The following is a 25,944-nucleotide window of genomic DNA, read 5'->3' on the forward strand; positions in this document are numbered from 1 at the left end:
CGGGATCGCAGTCGATGCTTTATTACAATGGAGAGCGGAGGGCAGCACGACGAGTCACTGTCAAAACCACGCGGCATGTTCCGGGCTGGCCGAAATCCACAGCTGGGGTGGGTGGGAGGCAACCTTTACAGAGCAACAATTCACCCAATTGTGGGAGCAACTGCATAGATTAAACACAATTCATGAGCCGATTCCACTCAACGAACCATCTCGTCGGTTAAATCCAACCTTCAACAAACAAAAAAACCTTTGCTGCACGAGTGCTTCCAGTGGCATGGCTGTTGAGTGTGCAGGCGGTGTAACTGCACTGGGGGCTCAGTGCTGGGCTACGGAGATGAGAGAAATCGGACATTGCCAACCGTGCTACGTGACTGAATGCTTCCAAAGTGTTTGTCAGCTCCTGGGGTTTTCGATTCTAAAAACAGGACAAGTCAGCCTCAGGCTTTAGCACAGACCCAGCATCAGTTGTGACCTTACACGGGTTTCAAAATAATGTTAAATATGAATAAATTCCTCGCGTCGGGTGTGGCCAAACCAATGTTGGCCAAACACCACCAGTCTGATATTTACAAGCGGCGGCGGCGCACCGTCAGCACCCCAGAGTGAAGGATTGATGCTCGTGCCCTCTCAACTCCGCCAATGACACCACAACAAAGCAGCATTTCCAATAATTCTAGACTCGCGTCGGTCGAAAGGCTCGCAGGTGACAGCGATGGGGGCAGAAAAAAAAACAGCCCCAGGTCTGACGAGATCCACAATGATTTGTTGATTATTTGTCGCCAGAAAATGCGACTAAAATAAGGCGTTCGGAGTTCTGCAGTTGGTAAGGGTTTGCGCGAAACTATTCTGTAAAATACCAGCCAAGTTATACACGGAAGCCATAACCAGATGTATCAATAACCCTTGTCTAATCTGATGCACACCCTTGGAACCATTGATTTGTTGAGAGATTTAGCATGGGCCTTTGACCAATATCATCAGATCTCGGTATTTTGAAAGGTATCCACCAGGTACAAAACAGGTTGTCATAGGGAGGAGGCTATATAATGGGCAGCAGACGGCAGTGCAGCAAACTCCATTGTTGTGCTGTATTTCTATGGCCCAACATCTATTCTCCCCTTCCTCACCAACTCACAATGACCAGCATGAAGCATGGTCAATAAACCCTCATGGCCCATATGGCGTGGGGTAGGCCCTCTTTCAGCAAGCACATTGACAAAATGGCTCCACATGAAAATTGAAATCCTTGTCTGAATGTGACACAGAACCAAGCCTCATGAAGGAGGTTTAAAGTCCATGATTCAATACAAAACCTTGCACTCATTCCACGTAGAACCTTACGTTTCCGTTAGGGTGCATAATATCACTTGATGAACGCGGACCAATTTCACCCAAAAAACATAACGGAGGTTATAAATCCTAAGCGCGCATTGTTAAATACCGTAAAAACGCGTTCACGCGCCGTCACGAACGACTAGTAAGCGATTTTGCTATCAACTCAAGACCGAGCGTTAATCGACTGCGCACAATCAGTCGTCACAGGTCAGCTGCTGCCCTCCTACTGGTTCTCATCTGCTCCTCGGATGGATGTCGAGCGAAGAGTGGGATTCAAAAATAAACCCACTCATCTGTAACGACGGCAACATTCCGGATCGCTCTGGTGGACGAGGGGGGCTACAACTTTACACTCGGCGTCAATAAACATGACGCCGGAAATCGCAACGCGGGTTTCGTAGCAGCAGCAGCAGCACGGGCAATTCTCAGCTGGCTAGGCAGCTGTGCACGCGACACCACCATCTTCATTATCATTCGATGTCAATGGGAATGAAATGATCAGGAGAAATGATACACGCCATGTGCAAGAGGAGAAATCGAAATATTTTCTGAACAAAATATTTAAAAAGTCACCCCCAAACGAATGTAAAGCTGAGATACAACAAAAACAAATCACTTACGTCAATAACATTTCCTAAGAAAGATAAAAAAATCATGACAGGCGACTTTTCAGGCAATGGTGCTTCTCAGGAACGTGCTGAGAAAGACGGTTTCGAAAAACGTAAATATGCTATGTTGAAGGCCCATTGCCTGAAATGCCACAAATGATTTTTCTTTTTAAGGCAGTGTTATTTGTGTTTGTTTCTGCACCACTGCCAATGCAGCAGCATCACCAAGTAACTTGCTTAAAGACTGACTGTTGTGTTGAATGTTTTTTTTCCTTAAAACCTTCAATCCACATCAATAAAAAAACTGCTCCTTAAAATTCTGTTGTTCTCTCGTTTCTCTCCAAGTTGGTTTATTACTGAGGGTGTTTAAACGAGATGCATCTTATTGCGAGTTTGGAGAATAGTTCAGCATTCTCTGATGGGGTCTCGAGATAACTGACGGACCAGGCATTAGCAGATGAAAAATAATTATTATTTGTCATATATTAATAGGGGTGAATAAATTAGAAAAAAAAGGTAAGGAGATTTGAGTGAGGGTACACTTTTAATGTATGTCCTTCAATCCTCCTGGGCACTCTTGAATGAGTTTACGTAAACTCATAAACGATCCTATTACGCAGAGCGCAGAGAAAGACACAAATTGTCTTTTTTTGTTAAGTGTTTCTCCCTCCTTTAAAATTGACAATGAATAAACCGTCTGTTCTTTTTGCGTTGCCGTTGTCCTTCTAACACCACACACAGCCAACAACAGAGGCCACTGTGCATACGTTCTGACGTAACTGCAAAAACGTAAATCACCTTCAGGAGAGAACAAAAAAAAACGCACTGCGAAAAATTTCCGGGAATATTTCTGCGGTGCAACAACAGGGACGACGCGCAGGCTCCATCTTTAAGAGTCCAGGGTACGGCACGAGGTGTCAGTGGGGTCACCACGCGATGGAGGTCACGGGGCAAAAGTGGCGACTGGGGAAAGCATATCCAGCCGGGTGGCACAACCTCACCCCCTCTCCCGATGCTGCTGACGATGTATGTGCAGTATCACGAATCATGATCTTCCCAAGTTGACGTGCGGTTGTGTGGCGCACGTTTGCGGCTATAAAGCGGCCAACTTAGATTTTCCGATGACAAAAACAACGTCTCGCGTGTGCGCGCGCAAGTCTGTGTACGTCTCGTGTTGCCGGGGATGCACAGCACCCACAGAGACACACAGGGCACGGTGCCGGCTGTTTCACCTACGCGCTACAACTCGAACTGTCAACAATGAGCTGTACGGGCCTCAGTGCGCTTCGATCGAGGCACCCTTTCATCATCAACGTTTCCATTATTTATCCACTCCCCCCCCTCCCCATCAATTCTGCCAAATAAGCCTGCGTCCAAAGGGAAAACCATAATGTGCTAACGAGCAGACAGATGGACAATCGAGCGATTAGGCAGATGAACCGGAAGGTGGACAAGTTAAGAGATGAATCTGCAGGTGGATGAGCGGAATAAGTGGATTAGCGAGAGTAGGTGGAAGAGCGAGCGACCAAGTTGATGAGTGGGTTGATGAGCGAGCGAGCGAGCGGGTGCATGAATGAGCAAGTGATTGAAAAGAGTGAGCGAGTAGGTGGATTAGCGAGAAAGTAGGTGGATGAGTGAGCGACCAAGTTGATGAGTGAGTGGGTTGATGAGCGTGCAAGCGAGCGAGCGGGTGCATGAATGAGTGGTTGAAAAGAGTGAGCGAGTAGGTGGATTAGTGAGAGTAGGTGGATGAGCGAGCGGGTTGATGAGTGAATGGGTTGATGAGCGAATAGGCGACCGAGCGGGTGCATGAGCGAGTAGGTGGATTAGCGAGAGAGTGGGTGGATGAACCAGCACGTAGGCGAGTGAGCAGGCGGATAAAGCGATTGAGAGGGGCGGCGGGTGGAGCCTGTGATCGTGCAAGCCAGCGCGACCGCGGCGCTCAGATCATGCCCTCCTTGCTGAACTGCTCGTGCAGGACGTGCTTGTACTCGTCGAAGCCGCCGTCCACCCTGCGCACGCCGCGCTCCTCGCACACCCAGAGCTCTCGGCACACCGTGCGGATCAGCCGCTCGTCGTGAGACACGAGGATCACGCCGCCCTGTGGACAGAACCGCACGCCGAGAATCCATCATTCGCCATCGATGCTAGGGGCGTGTTAACTTTTTCAAGTGCAGGGGGCCCACACATTGCAATACTCAGAGCTCCCCACCGGGGGGGGGCCAAGAGGTTCACGTGAAAACACGCGACCATGACACCACGTTGATAAGAGCGACGTCATATTGGCGAATGCAATATCGCACTGATGTATGCAACATGTATAATGGAACTTCTTTCGCAACATACGTAGCCAACCGTGCTAATTGGAGGTGCGATATCACGATTGCGAGAGCGACGTCACGTTTTGGATGTTCCCAAGTTACCCTCTTCGCCTGCGAGGAGCGGGGGCTGGCCTGCGGGCCATAGTTTGCCCACCCCTGATCTGATGCCTTGATGATGACGATTTGCTTATTGAACTCGACATACAACAGAAGCAGTGCCCACCTTGAATTTGTTGAGGGCACAGCCGAGGGCCTCAATGGTCTCCATGTCCAAGTGATTGGTCGGCTCGTCCAGGATGTAGAAGTTTGGACTGGGAGGCGACACGCGGTCGGGGCAGTCATGAAACCATTCACCACCACTCCACCCACAACCCCCCACCACCCCCCCCCCATGGTGAGGGTGAACGTTGGGTGAGACTGCAACCATTCAGAGAAGAATTTGGCAAGGTCCTCAATTGGGGAGTGTAAAAATGTGGTCACATGTTCACCAGAGGATCCGGTGAAGCTCTGAGTGATGGTGAAAATCTCACTGGGACATGGCTCCCACCTGGGGCATGACTCTCACTTGGGGCATGGCTCCCACCTGGGGCATGGCTCCCACCTGGGGCATGGCTGTCACCGGGGCATGGTTTTCACTGGGGCATGGCTCTTACCTGGGGCATACACAGTGAGGGAAAAAAGTATTTGATCCCCTGCTGATTTTGTACGTTTGCCCACTGACAAAGAAATGATCAGTCTATCATTTTAATGGTAGGTTTATTTGAACAGTGAGAGACAGAATGACAACAAAAAAATCCAGAAAAACGCATGTCAAAAATGTTATAAATTGATTTGCATTTTAATGAGGGAAATAAGTATTTGACCCCCTCCCAATCAGAAAGATTTCTGGCTCCCAGGTGTCTTTTATACAGGTAACGAGCTGAGATTAGGAGCACACTCTTAAAGGGAGTGATCCTAATCTCAGCTTGTTACCTGTATAAAAGACACCTGTCCACAGAAGCAATCAATCAGATTCCAAACTCTCCACCATGGCCAAGACCAAATAGCTCTCCAAGGATGTCAGGGACAAGATTGTAGACCTACACAAGGCTGGAATGGGCTACAAGACCACTGCCAAGCAGCTTGGTGAGAAGGTGACAACAGTTGGTGCAATTATTCGCAAATGGAAGAAACACAAAAGAACTGTCAATCTCCCTCGGCCTGGGGCTCCATGCAAGATCTCACCTCGTGGAGTTGCAATGATCATGAGAACGGTGAGGAATCAGCCCAGAACTACACGTGAGGATCTTGTCAATGATCTCAAGGCAGCTGGGACCATAGTCACCAAGAAAACAATTGGTAACACACTACGCCGTGAAGCACTGAAATCCTGCAGCGCCCGCAAGGTCCCCCTGCTCAAGAAAGCACATACACATGCCCGTCTGAAGTTTGCCAATGAACATCTGAATGATTCAGAGGACAACTGGGTGAAAGTGTTGTGGTCAGATGAGACCAAAATGGAGCTCTTTGGCATCAACTCAACTCGCCGTGTTTGGAGGAGGAGGAATTCTGCCTATGACCCCAAGAACACCATCCCCACCGTCAAACATGGAGGTGGAAACATTATGCTTTGGGGGTGTTTTTCTGCTAAGGGGACAGGACAACTTCACCGCATCAAAGGGACGATGGATGGGGCCATGTACCGTCAAATCTTGGGTGAGAACCTCCTTCCCTCAGCCAGGGCATTGAAAATGGGTCGTGGATGGGTATTCCAGCATGACAATGACCCAAAACACACGGCCAAGGCAACAAAGGAGTGGCTCAAGAAGAAGCACATTAAGGTCCTGGAGTGGCCTAGCCAGTCTCTAGACCTTAATCCCATAGACAATCTGTGGAGGGAGCTGAAGGTTCGAGTTGCCAAACGTCAGCCTCGAAACCTTAATGACTTGGAGAAGATCTGCAAAGGGGAGTGGGACAAAATCCCTCCTGAGATGTGTGCAAAACCTGGTGGCCAACTACAAGAAACGTCTGACCTCTGTGATTGCCAACAAGGGTTTTGCCACCAAGTACTAAGTCATGTTTTGCAGAGGGGTCAAATACTTACTTCCCTCGTTAAAATGCAAATCCATTTATAACATTTTTGACATGCGTTTTCTGGATTTTTTTGTTGTTATTCTGTCTCTCACTGTTCAAATAAACCTACCATTAAAATTTTAGACTGATCATTTCTTTGTCAGTGGGCAAACGTACAAAATCATCAGGGGATCAAATACTTATTCCCCTCACTGTAGCTCTCACCGAGGCATGGCTCTCACCTGGGTCATGGCTCTCACCTGGGGCATGGCTCTCACCTGGGGCATGGCTCTCACTTGGGGCATGGCTCTCACTTGGGCATGGCTCTTAATTGAGCATGGTTTTCACCTGGGGCATGGCTCTCACCTGGGGCATGGCTCTCACCGGGGCATAGTTCTCACTGGGGCATGGCTCTCACCTGGAGCATGGCTCTCACCTGGGCATGGTCATCTGTGCGAAGGCGACGCGGCTCTTCTGCCCCCCGGAAAGGCTGGCGACGGGGCGCACTGCGAGCTCTCCCGACACGCCGTAGAGACCCAGCTGGTGGCGGTACTCCTCCTCCGAGCGGCCTGTGTGTCGCACACGACACTCGCTACAGCCACACACTCGTTCGCTCCCTTCTCTACAGCTGGGGCCCTGCCAAGTAACTTTAGCTGGGGCCCTGCCAAATAACTTTGGCAGGGACCCATATTAGCTACGCACCTTCACGGTTTTGGAATGACAAAAAAAAATGTGGGTTCATCTTTACCGTGCGAACTAAACGCCTGTGCCTGCTTTCCTCTCACTAACGCGTTGATGTCTTACTTACAATAAATAATACACATCCACCGCAAAATGTAATTGCGTATCGAGTATGAAGTTCTTGCAATGACAGAAGTGACCGAAACATAGCGTTAAAATTAGAAACTCGGTGTTTTTGCCGAGTCAAAAATATTCCCCTCTAGTAGTTGATTAGTGCGGCGAAGATTCTTGCAGTGACAGTCGGCTTTAATGTGGCTGCCGGCCAAGTGAAGTGAAGTCACAGGTCATGTTTGGCCCACAGGCCATAGGCTCTCCAACCCCTGGTCTATGCTGCGTGACAATAGGTTCCCACGAACACATACATACACGCAAGTGTGTGTTTATAACGTCTTTCGCACCGTACGTAGCCAACGATGTGTCAAGAGACGGACCTGAAAACTTGGCGGCGAGCAGCTCCACTGAGTTAACGTTGAGGTCGAGTTGATCCACGTGGTGCTGGCTGAAGTAGCCCAGCTTCAGGTTCCTGGTGGTTCCCAGATGGTGGCCACAGTGCAGGCAGGGCAGAGGTGAGACAAGACAGCACAGGCAGCACAGGCACGCAGTGCAGTCAGGAACACGGATTATACAGCATCAGGCAGGCAACGAGTCACACATGGACCATTCTGGCCTTAACAGGTGCTTGATAACAGTACTTTTCCCCATGGCTATTTGCAGGATTTTTTTTTCCCTTAGTATGCATGTGTACTAACTAGAATCACCTGTGTGCATGCCGAATGCCTTGCACTGGTGACAAGTTCCCCATGAGAATCTTGAGCAGGGTCGTTTTCCCAGCCCCGTTCTCTCCAACCTGTGGCACGCACACACACATATATATACCACACACACACATTCATAACCAACATGAAACACAGGGCACACACATATACCACACAAACACACAAGACGCACACACCACACACAAAGAGAACAGATACCCACATCCAACATGAAAAAAACAGCACACATAAATATACAAACATACCACACAAGCATAACACATACCACACACGCATATACCACATACACACCACACACAGAGACATACCACACACAGACAATGGACACACAGTCAGATATAATCATGTATTACGCATTCAGACAGGGGGTCTCGGTAGTACGATCTTATAGAGAAAAGATAACATTCCAGACATTGGGAGCAGCTGCAGGGAAGGAACTTCCTTCCTTCAAGCAAACCTCGACCGTGGTTTTTTACCAGTTGGAGGAAGCCAAAACAAAACAATATTTATTTTACCAGGAAAGGCCCACTGAGCTATTTAGCTCTTTTTCAGAAGCGACCTGGCCACAAATCATAGCTCAACGAAGTGGATTATCATTCTGTGGAAATTTACAGCAGACAAATAATCGAAATACATATTTCTAAATGTGGAGGGAAAATCCAGAGGACCCGGAGAAAAATCCATGCGTTCACGGGGATAGAGACACGCAAACTCTAAATATACAGCAGGCATCAGGGTCGGAATCGAACCCACGACCTCCTGCATACCACGCGAGGTAGTTAACATCTTAACACCGTGGTGCCCTGTTGAGTGTGCAGGCATTGCAACTGCACCGAGGCCTATGATCAGAAAGGGGTCCAGGTTTTGGGCTACAAATAGGGGACAAAACTGAACACATGGTCCCAGTTCACTCCTTGCTTGCACAAGGGACCGTGTCAACCACATCACTTGGGTTTGACAGGAGGCTTCAGTTGCTGGCGCAGAGGGGCGCACATGAAGGAGAGTCGGGAGTGATTGCAGCCATAAGTTAACGCGGCAGCAGCGCCGGGATGGGGCACATTTGGAAAAACGATCGGGGCGAGAGGTTGTGTAGGAAACGCGACGGCGGTGGTGGCAGGGGGCGACGCACAATGCAAATGCGTGAGTCGAAGTCGGCGGAGAGGCAGACGTTGTGGAAGATGGGATCCCCGGGGTTGTAGTAGAACAACACCTCGTCGAGCTGCAGGATGGGCGGTGATAGCTTCTCAAAGCCGTCGGGGAACCTGCAACGATCGCAAGGCGGTGGGGGGGGGGGGGTCACGATGGAATGTACGCATGCGTGGAAATCTCAGCGAGTGAATTAATCGATCATTCAATCGCGTGCGTCTCAAGTTTGTAAATGATGGCGTTTGTTTACTCAAAGACTCAAGACCCTTTTTCAGGATTGAAATGATGTACCGATTCATCAATTCCTTAAGCTCACACGTATTTTTCATATTCTTTGGGTCTTTCAGTAAAGCCAAGCGCAATCATTATCAGGTGAAAAATATAGCGGGCGAGCTGCTGAGGCAGGAAAAAATATATATGAATTCCTGCAGTCACGAAAGCTTTAAGTCAAGACTCGCACACATTACATGCATCTAATTGCGTGTGTAAGATTCTCCACTCTTCAATTTGTATTTGTTGTATGTAGTGGCTTCCCGCGATCCCTCCAGCCACTAGAGGTCGCTATGTTCACAACAATGCGGTCCCGGCGGCACATTCCGAATAAGGTGAAGTGAACTCGGCGAAACAAGCTGAGAGATGTCATTTGTAGCGGATTCTGAGGCGCAACTGGGAAGGCCCAGCAAAGACGAAAAAGGCACCAAAGAACTTACTTCAGCATGACCTCAGACTCCTTCTCTATTGGCGTCAGCTGTGGGCTGCATGTGGGCAGAAAGAGAAGACGGGGGATATAAGAGTTACAACGAGGCAGCTTGTCGACTGAAATAACAGCTTGGGTGAACAGCCACAACCACAATGATCAATCGCACTCCTACTTAAGTGTTTGCCATTCTAATTTTAAGTTAGCCGAGTTTGTGTGTAGTCTGTTGTCCACACCCCCAAACCTCCGATTAGCATGGTTGGCTATGTATGGTGCGAATAAAGTTCAACATATATACATAAAGACCACAAATCATCATCACCCATGGTTAATTCACTGCTTGATGAAAGGCTCCCCAACTTGCCACCATCTCAACAATATTTAATACATTTTACACAAGTAAAAGAGCAAACTACGCTTGCAATGACCATGGTCCTGAATGCCACAATACTTTCAGCAACAACAATAATATCCTTTACCCCATTGAAGAAATCCACCGATATAAGGGGTTAACACAAAGCTCTGCACAGATGGATTCAAGAATGCATTGTTGTTTTACCACCATCTGCTGGAATACACAAAACACATCTTGTAAAGTGGAGTGCGATGTTGATCGAGCAAAGAGGACTCCTCCCCCGCCCTACAGCCACCCCCAACAGCCACAATAAAGTTCCGCCTTGCCAACTATGAAAGAGAGGCTCACAGTTTCTCCAGAAGCTTGAGCTTGCTCTGCACTTGGGAGGCACGGTTGGCATTGTACCGGAAGCGGTCGATGAATACCTGCGAGAGGAAAGCGCGTTCCGTCATTAGCACCAAGGGTTAAGTAATAAAAAAAAATCGACGCCGGGGGCGTCTCGGGGTGCTTTACACGCAATAAGCGACTCGCATCACGTCTCATCTCACGCGGTTTGGAAGGGCACCCCGAGTGGCTGCTGTCCCTGTGGGCACAAGAGTGATTTAACACCACACCTGTAATTGCGCGTTATGCTTCCAGTAGAGGGGGAAACGATTGCTTCTTGTAAAATACAAATTCAGTAATTTGTAGTCACAATTTTTCTGAACTGGACAGTTACGCCGGCAATGCCCAAGTTTTGCGAATGACAGCAGGGCATCTTTAACGTCCACTAGTAAACTGACGATGCGTAGTGTTTTTTTTCTGGTTAACACAACCGCAGTAATAACCAGGGAGGCCTGCCAAATTAAAAAAACCGCGAACCTCTGCAACAAGCGGGTGAACGGACATGCTACCGCTCTGCCACATTTCACCGCCACCGAATAAACCAAGCTGCCAAGCCAGTCCAGTCTCATGCTGCCTTCCACCGCCCACCATCAACGCGGCGTGACGCAAGCGTGAACGTACAAACGCATGCACGCACCTGTATGTGCTCACGGTACTGCATCTGGGCCTCGAACTCGCGCTGCTGGTTCTTGAGCCGCTCCTCCTTGGTCTTGATGAAGGCCTCGTAGTCCCCGCGGTACGCGTCGAGGCGGCGCGAGTGCAGGTGCACGACGTCCGTCACCACCGCGTTCAGGAAGTTGCGGTCGTGAGACACCACCAGGATGGTCGACTTCCACGTCTGTGGGCACGTGCACACGACACGGTCGCGGTTAGCGTGCTGCGCTACTGACCCGGCGGCCCGAGTTCGATTCCCAGATACGGCGAACACTAAGGGGTGATTATCTGAACTGGTCCTGGGTCTCACCCCAGGTTGACTCAGCCCTGATAAAGGCAGACGGAAATAGAATCACCCATAGAGGAAATGGCCAAGCAGTCAGGCAGAGGGACGACAGACAGATAAAATCACGCTGTTGTCTGTCCCTCCATCTGTCTGTCCTTCCGTTTGTCTTCATGCCATTGGAACAGACAGTGGTACAGAGAGATGAAATCACCAAACAAAGGCAAAATCACACCAAAACAAACAACATGGGAAAGACAGACAGATGAAATTGTTACCAAGTACAAAAACCCTATGGCCAACGAACCTGGAATATTGCCTGATATTGTCAGATCGCAGAAGCTAAGCAAGGTTTTGAGCCTGGAACATAGTGCTGGGGACGGGCGACCACCACGCACAAACAGGATGTCACAGGTCTGCTGCAGAGGCTACGTGTTGGGCAGCAGAGGGAAACGCAGCAAAATCCATAGTGGAACGCCACATCTGTGCAATCACGTCTCCGCTCCTCGCCACCACCAATCCGCACTGGCCGGCGTGGTGAAGCCTGGTCAAGCATCTCCCCCCTCACAACCCGCACGGTGTGGGGGAGGGGCTCTCTTCCGGCAGTGGATTGACATGAGGACTATGAATGTACGAGGAGAAGAGGTGATGATCACCTGCAGGTAGTTTTCCAGCCAAAGGATGGCCCTGATGTCCAACATGTTGGTGGGCTCTGTGACAAAACAACCATAAGAGCTCAGAGAGAGATACACACAAACATAAAACATGTGGCCGTGACCTAGGTCTCTCCTGTGAGAGACGTGGTGTGCCAATGAGCTTTCACATGTTTTAAATATAAAAAAAAGAAAATACAACGTAAGTGGGGCTGGTAAAACATCCCAATGTAGAGAAATTACCTGCAAAGTTACTCAATTTGGATTACACGTATAACAACATTGCCCCATACGGCAAAAAACGTGACAGCACCCTCCTGAAAAGAAGCATTTAGACTCAATATTTTACTTGTCTATCCAGGATAGTGATGCTATCCTATAGTCAGGCTATCCTGGGCTAACAAGCATAATAATAAAGCAAACATAAAGATAACAAATTGAAAAAACAGTTAAAACAAGCATGGATTTCAGAGGGCCCCAACTCACCATCAAGTAAGAGCAGGTCAGGCCTGAAGGACAACAGACATGACGAGTTTTACTCTCAATCAATTCAACACAACTCTTATTCCATAAAAATATTACGAGCATGAAAATCTTGAGACATGTTAAACCAGATTTAAACTTGTTCACATGAGAACTTTGTGCTGACGTTGGGGAAGGGGGGGGAGCACTCTTGGCCCATCATATTGGTCACACTTATCTGTGCATTTTACCACTTTTTTCCATGCAAAAAAAGACGTGGAAAACGGCGAAATTTAGCCACAGCCATTGGAAAACATCATCAACACCAAGTTGAACCCCAGTGACAAAGTGATTTGCATGAAAGCTTCCTCCACGCGGCGTGTCGGTCACCAGGGCTGTTTGACCATACTTCACTACGCGCTGGTCAGTGCAGGTTCGCGAAGGTGTGGTTCACAGATTCGAAAGCACGAAATTACAGTGCAACAATGGATTTCGCAGCGCTGGGCTCTGATATTCACCGCATAGCTCGCAGCAGCCTAAATAACATCCTGCTGTGCATGGCGGTCACCCGTCCAAGCACTGTCCGGGCCCAACCCTGCGTAGCTTCCAAGATCTGATGATACGCGGCATATTCCCATTGACTGAGTCATTGGCCGAACTAATAGAGATTGCTAATAATCATTTGACTTTTACGTACAAAAACCTTAGTCGTGTGTTGTGCAGTGATACTCACTTGGCAAAGAGTGCTCTGGCGAGCGCTAGCCTCATGCGCCACCCTCCAGAAAATTCCCTGTTGACGGAAGATAGCAAAAAAAAAGGAATGCGTGCACGTGAGCCGCCGACATTTATACACGCGACGCTGGAGCAGCGAGTATAAATTGGTCGCCAACCCCTCAATATTCCTATTCTTTCGTACGGATGTTAATTGATTATCAACGATAAATCTTTGCCGTCGGGGGTTGTAAATCCAGCCTTTGGCTTTGGAGGACGAGGAGCGAATCCCACTAGTGCCCTCGTGGAACGCTCGCAGCGGGACACGGGTTCGCGTTGTGTCCCACCCCGTTTGTCGCGGCGCGTCCACGGTCTATTGTTCAGTTTTCCCTTCGCGGGAAAGGTGATGGTTGCACCTGCCGTGGTCGGCTTTCCCCGAGAAGCAGCTTCGTGGAAGACCCAAACCCCCCCCCCAGCCATCGGGAAGCTGGCAACCAAACACAACGAAAAAGGGGGGTTTGGTGACGATGGGTTTGTCCTCACCTCGTCGGCTGCTGCTGCATCGTGGGCGTGAAGCCCAAGCCGGCAAGGATGACGGAGGCCCTGTAAGCATTCCCCAAACGGGTGTCAATTCAAAACGTAGCGCCATGCACTTGCCAATGAGAAGATAATGTATCCAATCAGAGAACAAAAACGAATCTTATACAGCCACTTGCAACTCGCCTGCGGGATAGTCTAAATTACCCACACGCGCATGCGCAAAACACACACGGGGCCACAGATGGGACGGACAAGAGACAAAACACGTACCGTACGCGGCAATTGTTCACACAACACAGAGGAGACCATGGACATACACTGCCGGTGCCAGGCGCTCGTGGCTATGCTGCACAAATTCGTGAAACTCCCCCACCGAAGCCGCCATCTCCTGGCTTGCCAGGGTTTGGCAATACAGCAGGTGCATTAGTTCCTATCTGTATTCCATCTGTACGGGGATTGACTGTCATTCCCCGAGCAAGGGTGGGTATTGTCCGGGCACTCCGGTTTCCTTCCACGTGTATGAACACTCATTAACGGAGTAGGTCAAACATCCCAATAATGGGCCACAGAGTTTGGGCAATTGTTGGCACCGGTTCTGGCGCTGTCTTCTGGCTTGTCTGTGGTTTCCCACGCCTCTGAATCATTCTCCCTATCTCTCGACATTGGATGGAAAGAATGCCAGCTACAAATTATATTATATTGTTACACACACAAGCCAAAATTCAAACACTTATACAATACAACATATGAGACAACACTTAAGTACACAAACAGAAGATGACCACCTAAAAAACACACACAACACACAAATGCCCGAGCCAATACTCACAAACATAAATATACACCAGAAAAAATTACACATGCCATAGGTGCCACACACGCCACACAACAAACAAGACACGGCACACGAGCGGGTGGTGTAGATATCACTGCACCCAGCCACCTTCATCTCCTCATTGCTGATGTTTTACACACCGTATCAGGTCCTAATTTAAGGCTGAGTCGACCTAGGGGATGCCCGAGACCTATTCAGATTTTCATCACCGTTGACCATGATGAGGAATCAAACATGAGTTGCCAGGTTCTTAGCGCAATGCGCTAACCACGACATCGCCACACCACACGCACATACTCGCACAACAAGACAACACCTACGATACTGACCCCGGAATAATTATCGTGGCGGGACTAACGGGACGTGGAGGTGTTTTAAACAATGAGGGCGCGTTTCCTGTATTAGTACGGTCATGCAGTACGACTGGAAGACCTAAAAATTTCGAGACCATGATGATGAATCCCTGTGCGACTCGCACACGGCAGGAGACAAAACAGAACAATGCCAAAGCCCCGCGTGTCACCTGGCAGGCGCCTTGTCGGCCTCGATCTCCTCCAGGCGGGAGAACACCTCGGTCAGTTGCGCCGCCTCCGTGCCATCGACCCTGTGGCGTGCGCGGAATGAGAGAACAACGCGAGTTCATGGACGCTGCATGGTCACCGCACCTTGGTTATGAAGTCAGTGAGAGCTCATCCAACCTTAAAAGCGGCACTCTAGATTATCCACGGACAGAATTGTCCGGGTTTGTAAATTAACCGTGCTTGCGAAAAAAAAAGTTTATTCTATTTCCGCGGGCACTAGTTTTATAGTTAGCCGCTGCTCCGCTCGTCGTAGGCGAATGACTCAGTGGCCACGTGACCCAAAATGTCCACAACCGATTACAATAAAAACAGACGGCACACTTTGAGTCTTTACCCTAATGTTACAATGGTAAAACAATATTATTATTTTTCCTATAATCTACATATATGTTCCGCATCGTCGGCAGAGAGCCGGTTGGCTGCCAGAGAAAGCAGGGGGCGGCCGGCGACGTCCCACAAGACGTCTGCGAAAAATAACTCATCTACATCATTAGACCTCCTTTGCCAGTACCAAAATGTAATAATAGGGTTTTGCCCCTTTTTTTGGCAACAAAAGTGAAACCTTTTACAAGGATTCATGTCTGCATTAACCACAATACCTGCAGTCAGAATGCAAACAAAAAACATAATATGATAATATATGCATTGTCCTTGAAACTGATTGGTCCACACCAAGGGATGGCTTTCTTTGGTATGGACCAATCAGTTTCAAGGACAATGCATATATTATCATAGTATATTTTTTGTTTGGATTTTGACTGCAGGTATTGTGGTTAATGCAGACATGAATCCTTGTAAAAAGGTTACAGTTTTGTTGCCAGAAAAAAGGGGAAAAACCCTATTATTATTATTAGAACTTCATAGCTCATCAGATTCCTCCCCCAGTCCAAATAAAGTTTCTGATTCTGATTGATTCTGTCGCGTAAACCACGGCTGAGTGGCGCCGGCACCGTTGGTGACGGAAGACTCACACGCCGGCGGCGAGGCGCTTGTTGAGCTCGCGTTCGCGCAGCAGCAGGCTCTCCCGCTCCGTGTCCGACTCGAGCACGCTCTGCAGCGCCGGCGTGTCATCGCCCGCCACCTCCTGCTCCACGTGCAGCACCGAGATGTGCGTGGGCACGCGCAGGCTGCGGCTGTAGGGGGGGGGGGCGGAGGGGGGAGCAGGGAGGGTTAGGAGGGAGGCGGCAAAGTGTGCATGCACGAGGGAGAGTTTTAGAGCAACGGCGGATGATCGATGAAGCGCGATTTAGTTCCATACGGCCGGTGGCCACAAGAAAGCCTACCACTTCGAAACGTCCTGGGTTCCTGGCAAAGCGCCCTAACCACCAAGCCATTGCTCCACCAGATACACGCCAGAGAATTATTCACAGACGTACAATCGAGCAGCCGCCTTTTTCTCCCCAGTTCTGATGTTTTCACACACCGTGCCAGGTACTCGTGTTTTCTGCGTTACAACAACAATAACCGCCATTCGCCACGAAGTGGCGGTGATGTCACCGCGGCGCTTGTGAGAGGCTATGTGCACGTTAAGGCCACGTGAAGTGTCGAACACCCGCTGGTAGGAGGTGACTGAGATGACAGGCCGATGCACCACCTGTGCCCCCTATTAGCAGCAATATATACATGCCACGACACACATTACCCAGGAAAGCCTCACTGAATCTCAACTCTTTTTCAGAAGGATTCTCCCGAGTTTTTGCAGCAGGGGGCAATGTTGCTGCGTGTAACCCCAATTGAGTAACGTTGCAGGTAATTTTCCACCATTGTGATATTTTGGCCAGTACCAGTTATGTTCCTTTTTATTTGGAAGGAAGGAAACTGTTAAACCCGGAGAAAATCCACACAGAACACGGTGAGAACATACGAACTCCACACAGAAAGGTGCCCGAGTTAGGAAACGAACCCAGGGCCTTCTTGCTGTGAGACACAAGCGTTACCACTGAACCACCCTGATGCCCAAAGGCGCCGCTCACTTGGCGATCATCTTGAGCATCGTGGTCTTGCCCAGGCCGTTCCTGCCGATGAGGCCGTAGCGCCGACCGTACACGAGGAAGAGCTCCGCGCCACACAGCAGCGACCTGCACCGGGAGAACATCCACGCTCGTGCCCGTCAGTCGGGCAAACCATGTTCTGTTCAAGCGGCGGCAGCAGTAATGAGAGAAGCGGCAGAATTCATAGGAGACGCAGCAGGAGTAAGGGCAGCAATACTAAAATCATCATCGGCAACCATAGCTAAAGCAGTAGAGAAAGCAGTGGCAGGGACGGTAAAAAGTAGGATAATAAGCAATGATAAAATGAGAATCAGCGGCAGCAGTAGTATTATTGGCAATGTCAGTACACACGTACATACACACCTCTCTCCAAAGGAGATGTCGAAGTTCTCTATGCGGATGTCGAAGGTTTTGTTCTTCCCAGAGGCCTCTAGCTTGGTGTCCTTCCGGCTGGAGGCCTGGCTCGCCGACGCCTCCTCCAGAATCCTGAAGCAAATGGAGCCGCAGAACGTATTCATTCATTTGGCGTTGTGGTCATTCATTTGTTTGTTCATTCATTAATGTGTTCATTGATTGGGGAAATGTCGATGAAAATGGGGAGATGTGGACTATGGTCAGACTCTTAACTCATTGTAGATGGCAGCGCTGATTTAGCAACTGATTAAGATGCTGACCATATATAATGTAATACAGTTGCGGAGCACAACCCCAAAGCCCCAAAAACATGATGCAGCCAGCAACAACCAGCCCTATCAAAGTTGTAATAGATAAGAATTAATACATTTCTCAAATTGAGAAAGGTCATACATTTCTTTTAGAAAAGAGACTATGGCAGGGAATTACAAAGTGCAGGTGTACGATGTAAGAAGCAGGAAGACAAAATGTTGTGACCTGCAGTGTGGTCGTTGAACACAGTGTGGATACGATTAAACGGCCAGTGTGGTAGACCAAGTCCTCAACATGGGTGGAGGGATCAATGGGTAAAGTACAAATGAAAAGTCACAATGGACGTGGCAATAGAAGAGCGACGAGTGCTGAATATTATTCACAGTACAATCAAAAAACCACTAACACGGCGCACGCACGCGTACAACACACACACAGTCTTTAATACAGCCTGCGTTACGCAGGCACAGCGTGGAGCAGTTCGACTCTGGGGGACTTACACGGGGCCGCGGGGCCGCCCTGTATCACGCTCTGCCCGCCGCTCCTGCTTTGCCTTCAGCTTGGCCTCCGCCTTCCCCAGCTTCTTCTGGTCCACTTGCTGCCAACGCACAGACACAACGATCTGCCGCTTAGCCTCGCACGACGCTGTTAGCGAGTGTCTTGTCATAATAATACGTTTTATTATTATTTAAAATTCTTACGCGCCGCACAGCATTCGCTCACTTTCGAAGAGAATGACTCGGAGGTGCGAGGAACCCACAGACGAGTGGGAAAGACAGCCACGCAGTGAGCGAGTGCCAAAGGCCCACCTGCGAGCTCTGTGTTCCTCTATATATTAAGGTGTTTATGGGGAATTAATGAGTGTTTATACATGGGAGGAAACTGGAGCGCCTGGATACAACCTTTACGTGTGAAGGGGCAAAACTCTATCCCGTACAGATGGAACAGTTGGGAATCCACATTGGCTGTATCGCCTTCTCCGGGCAAGCTGAGGAATGGCACCTCGATGCCCACAGGAAAGGGAGTTTAACAACAATCTCGCAACATTTGCGCGATCTGCCAGCCCGCGCCTCTACACAGTGCTGGTTTACAGGCGATTGCGCCACATGTCCGGTTAAACAACACCAAACGGTCATGTGGCCAATGCGACGAACACACGCACAGGCCCCGTCACCAGATAAACACTTATGATGTCGAATACACCAACACAGCGCTCTTTTACATTGCTGGTTGTAGGAGTGTGTGTGCAGGAGAGGAGGGTTTGAGAGGTTAAAGGGTCGACGTATTGTCACAATCCATTCCCTTTTGTATCGTCTCGTTTTTAGTCGAATTTGTCCGCATTAACAAATGTGTTGAGGAGTAGTTGACGACGTCACGTCACCCTGGGGTGTATGATGGATGACGTCTTGTCACCCTGATATATAAGGGGGGACCCGTCACGTGAAAGGGGTTAGTCGTCGGGGCCCGGGAATGAGAGTGGTTGGAAGTCAGGACCCAGGTTAGGGGGAAATTAGCACCAGGCTAGGGCGGCTACTTCACCCGGCCGACCGAGTTGGCTGATCTCTCGGTCGGTGCTGAGGGAAGAGCCTGAATAGCCTGGGTGGGTAATAGGGACCTCCCAGTACCCTTCCCTCGGGGAGATATAAGATAACCTGTAATAGCTGTTAGGCGTAAGCCCTGTTAAGTTCCTAGGCGTAAGCCCCTAATAAACATTGGCATCAGCCCTTACGAAGATCCGTGTCAGCGTCGTCATTTACACCACAACACATGTATAATTTACATATAATTGCATAAATTATAATAAATTGTGACATATGTGATTGTTTGCATTGCATCGCGAGCCTAAGAATGAATGGTATTTTATTAAGTTGTTACACGCCTGGTAAAAAGGGTTCCATGGAAGCCTTGCTTTAATCCCAGTACGAGTACTGTCCGTGTTTACGTACGCCAGCCTATTTCACGCGCGTTCCTCGTCCTCTCGCGTACGTGGTTACATCGTACGGATTCCCGAACGCCTATCTCGGCGGGGCCACAACTCACCGTGTTCGGTCCTTTCTTTGCGATGAAACTGTGTGTTGCGTTCGAAGAAGCGCGTTCTTTAAAAAAAAAAAACGAAAGTAAAAGAAAATGCAAAACAAAAAAACGGAAGGTTAAACGATTCCAATGTCGTGCCTTTTAAATTAAGGTACACAAAAAGATTAGGAAAGTATACTTTTTAAACGAAAACAAACGTTTTTAACGTGTTCGCCCTCAAAATAACGTTAGGCTTTTGCCAAAAATAAAAACCGGTAAAGGTGCAGCCCTGCAATTGCTTGCTCACGGCACTGCAGGCGGAAGGGTGTCCGCTGAAGTGATTATCTAGTAGAGCCTCTCTCATAGGGTACCTTGACTTACTCTTCCACACTGGCTAGACATTTTGTTCAAGGTGGGAACACCCACACTTTACTCCACTATACATGTCCTGTCAATTGACTGGTGTACTCATTCATGCTGCCAAGTGGAGAGATTTGGCAAGATAAAAAAATGTATACAAAATATAACGGTCAACTGGATGAAAAAATCTTCATAAAATATCGCATGACCAAAAAAACACAAGCACTCACCAAAATTTCCAGCCATCTCCGCCAGCTGTATGGGAGTATCAAGCCTGGATTGTAGCCTCCCTGAGCCACTCAGTCCATTCCTAGAGGTACAAACAGCAGCTATAACTTTGTGTTCTCTGAAAATAACCTTCGAAGCCAGTGACCTTAGCGTGATCCCGAAGAAACTGGACGAACATAAAAAAACTGGCAGGGGAGAGAGAGCAACGGCATAATATGACTGGCTTCAACAGACTGACATGATATTAAGAACCCTGAGCTAAGAAAACCAAAAGCACTTATTTGACAGTCATGCGCTGGCATAAATCGTCAAAAACTAACTACATGTCAGGAACGCTGTCTTAAAAACGAAAATGATATACCGATTCACGATAGATTTCTGAGATAGGCCACGTAATGATCTGGCCAAATTTGCACAATAAGACCCTGCACCACCCGGCATAGCGAAGCAAAATAAATTGTCATGGTTTGCGAAAATATACATGTACCTTTCTTATAACATATTATTCTGACGCTTAGAGGAATGGCTCTTCTTCAGAGCAGAGATAGAGGGCATAAAGATGTGGTCAAATCTGATCATTTTTATTTTAATCCATTTATTCGTGTACTTTTGACTTTTTATAAGTGTATTACACTTTAACACATATCATTAAAAAAAACTTTTAAACTTGTAAATATCTCAGGGTCCCTGGAGCGTTAAAAGCTGTTGGTGATTGCACGTAGCGCGTACACGTGCAGCGCGTTGAACATCCTCTGGCACACGTCTCTGATGTCCTCGTTGTCCTTGACAACCTCCGAGCCCTCCTGCAGCACATCGCCCACCGCGTCCACCACATCGTCCGCCGACTCAAAGTCCAGAGCACTGCACTCGAGCACACCTGGGACACGGGATGAAAAACACGCGGGCGCAGACAGAAACACAGGGCAGCGATTTAATAGAGGACTCAACCCAACAAAAAAAATGTAGATTCCTTTTCTTGTAGGTATAGCATATGTATGTACGTTGAACTTCTTTCGCACCTCCTTGCTCCTCAGATGTGTGATTATACAAGTGTCATGTGGAAAGAGCCCCAACTGGTAGCACATGGCCGTGACAAGTGGAGGCACTGGGTCGCCCGAAATGTCACAAATACAAGACAAAGTACTACATCTTGTGGACTAGCTTTAGGGGCGCCACCTCGCAAACAGATGTGTTCGCAATTTTCCATGCGTTCCCCACAATAAATGATGAATGGCATGCAAATCCCCACTCTCTTCACTTTGTCACTCACAATATATTTATTTGCGACTCGTAGACTTTTGGCCCCCTGTAGTGGAGCAGGAGAACACGGACGATTACATAATGTACAATAGAAGAGTTTCACTTGCCAAGTGTGACTTGTGTCATGTCTGCACCAGTGACCTAAATGAATAATTTGCCCATGACCAAATCACTCTTAATATCCTCAAATTACGTCAGACCTCAGAAGCTAAGCGGGCTTAAATATGGTTATAACTTGGATGTAAAGCTGCACAGAAATATGAGGCTTGGGCAGCAAGGTGACCAACATATGGCAGCACCACTCTATTTGTGCAGAGCTTTTAATATAACCCCCTCATTTGCATGCAGCTTTCCTCAGGCACGCTTGTTTCCTTCCACATGAAGCCAAACATTAGTGGAATTGATCAAACATCTCGATGCAGGATCCTGCGACATAAGTGTCTGAAATCTCATTGAATATTTCCCTGTGGCACAGTAGTTGCTTTTTTTAACATCGTTACAATACCCAGTCAGCTGTCAGTGATTGTTAGCGTTCCATTAAGTTTTAAAGCTGAGTGTCTTAGAGTGTCTTAGATTGTCTGACATGAGTTGTGTCACTTTAGGATCGTAATTGGAGCTATATGAGTGTGACTCGCCACGGATTCAAAGTATTGTAGAGGCCTTCATGCAGCAATGAACTGACCATGACTGATTGTGAACAAAGCTTAAAACTTGTCAGACAGAATGGGACAGTCAAGATAAGCCCACTATCTACAACACACGTCCCCGAGTTGTCTTACTTTGACCACATACTCATTGTTGGAAGCCGCTCTCGTCAGCTGTGCTCCGATAAAACTTTCCAACGACACGTGTCAAACACATGCGAACCACGGACAGTACAGGATTCATGACCGATGACAGTGGCCGTGCATTGTACATGTGAGCCTGGGGTGGCGCTAATCTCAGCAGTCCTGAACTGATGGTTAATACAACCACATTGCGTTGACGAGAACGGTCATGACATAGGACAATTTCCGGAAATCAATAGTTGTATTATATAGGGCAGTTAATCGATATAATCACGTAGTTTCCATGTCACGCTGAAACGAGCGCGCATCAGCAATAGGGCACGACCGATTAACCCACTTCCCTCCATGTTTTGACCATGTGGCACATAAGAATCTAAATTTGTGCAAATATATGGGATCAACAATTGTATAAACACAATCTAGCAGTTAAATCTATAGAATCCACAGTAGTGTGAATTTAGTAATAGTAATGTCGATAATCTCGTGGCAATCTAAAGTAGTCCCGAGTCTATATAATCTAGATGTAATTAATTTAGATGTAATTGCTTTACAGCTCTGTAAATCCACTGTTGAATGAAGGCCTCTCCCAGTAATCTCGGTTATAGTGGTTGTTTGACCATAATACTTAACCAGCTCGTTAGTCAGTGCGGGTTGGCAAGGGGTAGTGACTATAATACTTAACCAGTTAGTCAGTCAGTGCGGGTTGGCAAGGGGTAGTGACCATAATACTTAACCAGTTAGTCAGTCAGTGCGGGTTGGCAAGGGGTGGTGACCATACTTAACCAGTTAGTCAGTCAGTGCGGGTTGGCAAGGGGTGGTGACCATACTTAACCAGTTAGTCAGTGCGGGTTGGCAAGGGGTAGTGACCATAATACTTAACCAGATAGTCAGTCAGTGCGGGTTGGCAAGGGTTGGTGACCATAATACTTAACCAGTTAGTCAGTCAGTGCGGGTTGGCAAGGGGTGGTGACCATAATACTTAACCAGTTAGTCAGTCAGTGCGGGTTGGCAAGGGGTGGTGACCATACTTAACCAGTTAGTCAGTGCGGGTTGGCAAGGGGTGGTGACCATAATATTTAACCAATTAGTCAGTCAGTGCGGGGTTGGCAAGGGGTAGTGACCATAATACTTAACCATTTAGTCAGTCAGTGCGGGTTGGCAAGGGGTGGTGGCCATACTTAACCAGTTAGGCAGTGCGGGTTGGCAAGGGGTAGTGACCATAATACTTAACCAGCTAGTCAGTCAGTGCGGGTTGGCAAGGGGTGGTGACTATAATACTTAACCAGTTAGTCAGTCACTGCGGGATGGCAAGGGGTGGTGACCATAATACTTCACCAGCTCGTCAGTCAGTGCGGGTTGGCAAGTGGTAGGGGGGATTGGACGAGTTTAGATATTTCACTCGTCACACGTTCGCCATGGCCGGGAATTGAACCCTGGTGATCCATGGTATTGTGCCAACTACTACGCCACTGCTCTGACTCCACGAATCCACAGTGATATGAATGTATAAATACACAATCTAGTCGTATACCAATAACTATACAGCGTACGCTTTAAATTAATTAATCGATTTTCACAGGCAGGATCAATACTTTCGCCGAATGATCAATTTAAATCGGCGATTCATTCATTGGCCGTTGCATACACCAGCTGGACACAAGCGCTGGGCAACGGAAGGCAGAGAATGAATGAAATCAAGCATTACAAAAAGTAACATTCTGGAACATTCTAGCCTCTAACACCAATCATCTCGGCAACATTTGATGATGCAGTACTCAGGACGTCGATACCGGTCCCAAGTTAAAACAAAAAGCGCTGCTGGATATCCGGAAGGCATTTACACAGACGCTGCTCAATTACGGTGGGTGACATTGGCGTTCGTTTAAAATTGTATTTACACAATCATCGGCCAGGCTCAATCCACTGCTGGATAGAGGCCTGCCCGAGTCGCCGCCATCTCGCACAATCCAGCGAAGTCACCGACACCAACTTCTCTCCCGGGAACTTTGCAACGAGTGTACTTTTTTATATTCTTGGTTCTTTCGGTAATTAAATTTGGCCTAGCCGGCGACGAGAGGCGTGCAGACCGGAGTTGGTGGAGGTCGCCGCCACGAGAATCGGACGAGACACCGCGCGAGCCCCCCAACCTCGCCTGTTTTCCCTACCGACCACGAACGACCCGGCACGGGGGATGCTGCCTATTCGAGGGCGGTCGAGGCCTAATCGCCTCGAGGTGGTTGGCGGTGGCGGTGAGGAGGTGGGTGTGAAACGCGAGCCTCAAACCCTGCGGAGCGCCACGTTGCCAGCGACACCCGCGCCCCTAGCCATGTCGGAGGTTTCGCCGCCGTCACCTGTCACGTATTCGAACAGCTCGCTGTCGATGAGCGGGAACTCTTCACGGAGCAACTCAACGCACGCGTCCATAGCGGCTCGTGGCGGGCGGGTGACGTTATCGGTGAGGGGAGTGGGGGTGACGTCAGATGACGTCATCCAACATTCGCGCGATGGCGTCATTGTCAAAAAAAACTCCGTCCCTTTAAATCGAAATGATTTAACTCCCGATGACGCCTTCGTGCGAGGTTGCGTTTAGAATGAGTGGCGTCATCATTCGCTATATAAAAAATAATGTTAAACTAATTACTTGGCGACGACGCTGCCAGAATTGCTTGTGCTGCACAAGCACAAATGAATTTTGATTTAAAGCTTTCGTGACTGCGGTGATTCACATTCTTGGTTCTTTCGGTAATGTCACGTGACTTTACCGAAAGAACCAAGAATAAGCACAAATAATTGCAAACTCAACAACGCATCCGTCAATAATAACGCCGAGTTGTGTGTGTGTGGCCTTCAAAATAATATATAAGGTGACGTGTTCGGCCTAATGTCTCTTATTCACAAGCACACGAAGAGGCGAGAGAGAGGGCTAAAGTCCGAGTGGCAAGTAAAGACGTCATCGGGTGACATCGTGGTAAAAAAAAATCGACGCAATCGCGCGATGACGTCATTTATGTGACGCGTGAACGGGCGTGAACGTGTTGCGAATACGTCACTCAAAAAAATGTAACGCGTGCAGCGGGAGCTGAGCGATTCGGTTGCATGCAAGGTGGTTGCGTGCAATTGTCACAGCTGTCAACCCCATACGGGTTCATACTCTTTGGTTCTTTCCGTAAAGTCACGTAGGTGAAAAAATAAAAACGACGCGATTTCTTTCTTTCATTTATTATTTTTATTTTATTATTTCACCTACGTGACTTTACCAAAAGAACCAAAGAGTATGGATCCTTGCAGTCACGAAAACTTCAAACCCATACGGGTTATTAACCCCGTATTCTTGTACAGGGAAATTGAGTTTTCAGGTCCATACGGCGTACGGCCGTTTCAATACGGGCAAATAATATATATAGGTTGTGTCTATTTGTTTGTGTTTCTCCCTTGTGATGATGGGACTTTGTAGGATGAACGTTGAGATTTATGATGGGCACGGGGTGGCCAATGAGGTCTGAG

General features: G+C 48.3%; 1 protein-coding gene across 1 annotated transcript; it reads right to left on the minus strand.

The window, feature by feature from the left end:
* ABCF3 (ATP binding cassette subfamily F member 3) lies at positions 1 to 25,632 on the minus strand. The gene is made up of 22 exons (XM_032962205.2): positions 24,792 to 25,632; positions 21,122 to 21,269; positions 20,395 to 20,474; positions 19,832 to 19,887; positions 18,292 to 18,389; positions 17,489 to 17,611; positions 17,108 to 17,212; positions 16,106 to 16,267; positions 15,077 to 15,157; positions 13,722 to 13,781; positions 13,201 to 13,257; positions 12,492 to 12,514; positions 12,009 to 12,064; positions 11,053 to 11,253; positions 10,380 to 10,456; positions 9,690 to 9,734; positions 8,963 to 9,095; positions 7,816 to 7,904; positions 7,489 to 7,580; positions 6,753 to 6,885; positions 4,488 to 4,575; positions 1 to 4,044 (listed from the first exon to the last, which is right to left on the minus strand). The coding sequence occupies exons 1-22, from the start codon at positions 24,952 to 24,954 to the stop codon at positions 3,886 to 3,888; spliced, it is 2,229 nt and encodes a 742-aa protein (XP_032818096.2). The 5' UTR covers positions 24,955 to 25,632; the 3' UTR covers positions 1 to 3,885.
* Positions 25,633 to 25,944: the final 312 nt, after the last annotated feature.

The sequence above is a fragment of the Petromyzon marinus genome, chromosome 28 (genome assembly GCF_048934315.1).
Source record: "Petromyzon marinus isolate PM22_M1 ecotype Great Lakes invasive population chromosome 28, UKy_Petmar_22M1.pri1.0, whole genome shotgun sequence".
In the NCBI taxonomy this organism is placed as follows: Eukaryota; Metazoa; Chordata; class Hyperoartia; order Petromyzontiformes; family Petromyzontidae; genus Petromyzon; species Petromyzon marinus.

Bases quoted from the DNA above. Each gene is read 5' to 3' on its own strand.
- ABCF3 (XM_032962205.2), bottom strand. From the start codon at position 24,954: ATGACGCCATCGCGCGAATGTTGGATGACGTCATCTGACGTCACCCCC. The intron at 21,270-24,791 runs GTGACGGCGGCG...CCCGTGTCCCAG, and splicing joins GCTGTTCGAATACGTGACAG to GTGTGCTCGAGTGCAGTGCT. The intron at 17,213-17,488 runs GTGTGTATGTAC...CTCCCGGTGCAG, and splicing joins GACATCTCCTTTGGAGAGAG to GTCGCTGCTGTGTGGCGCGG.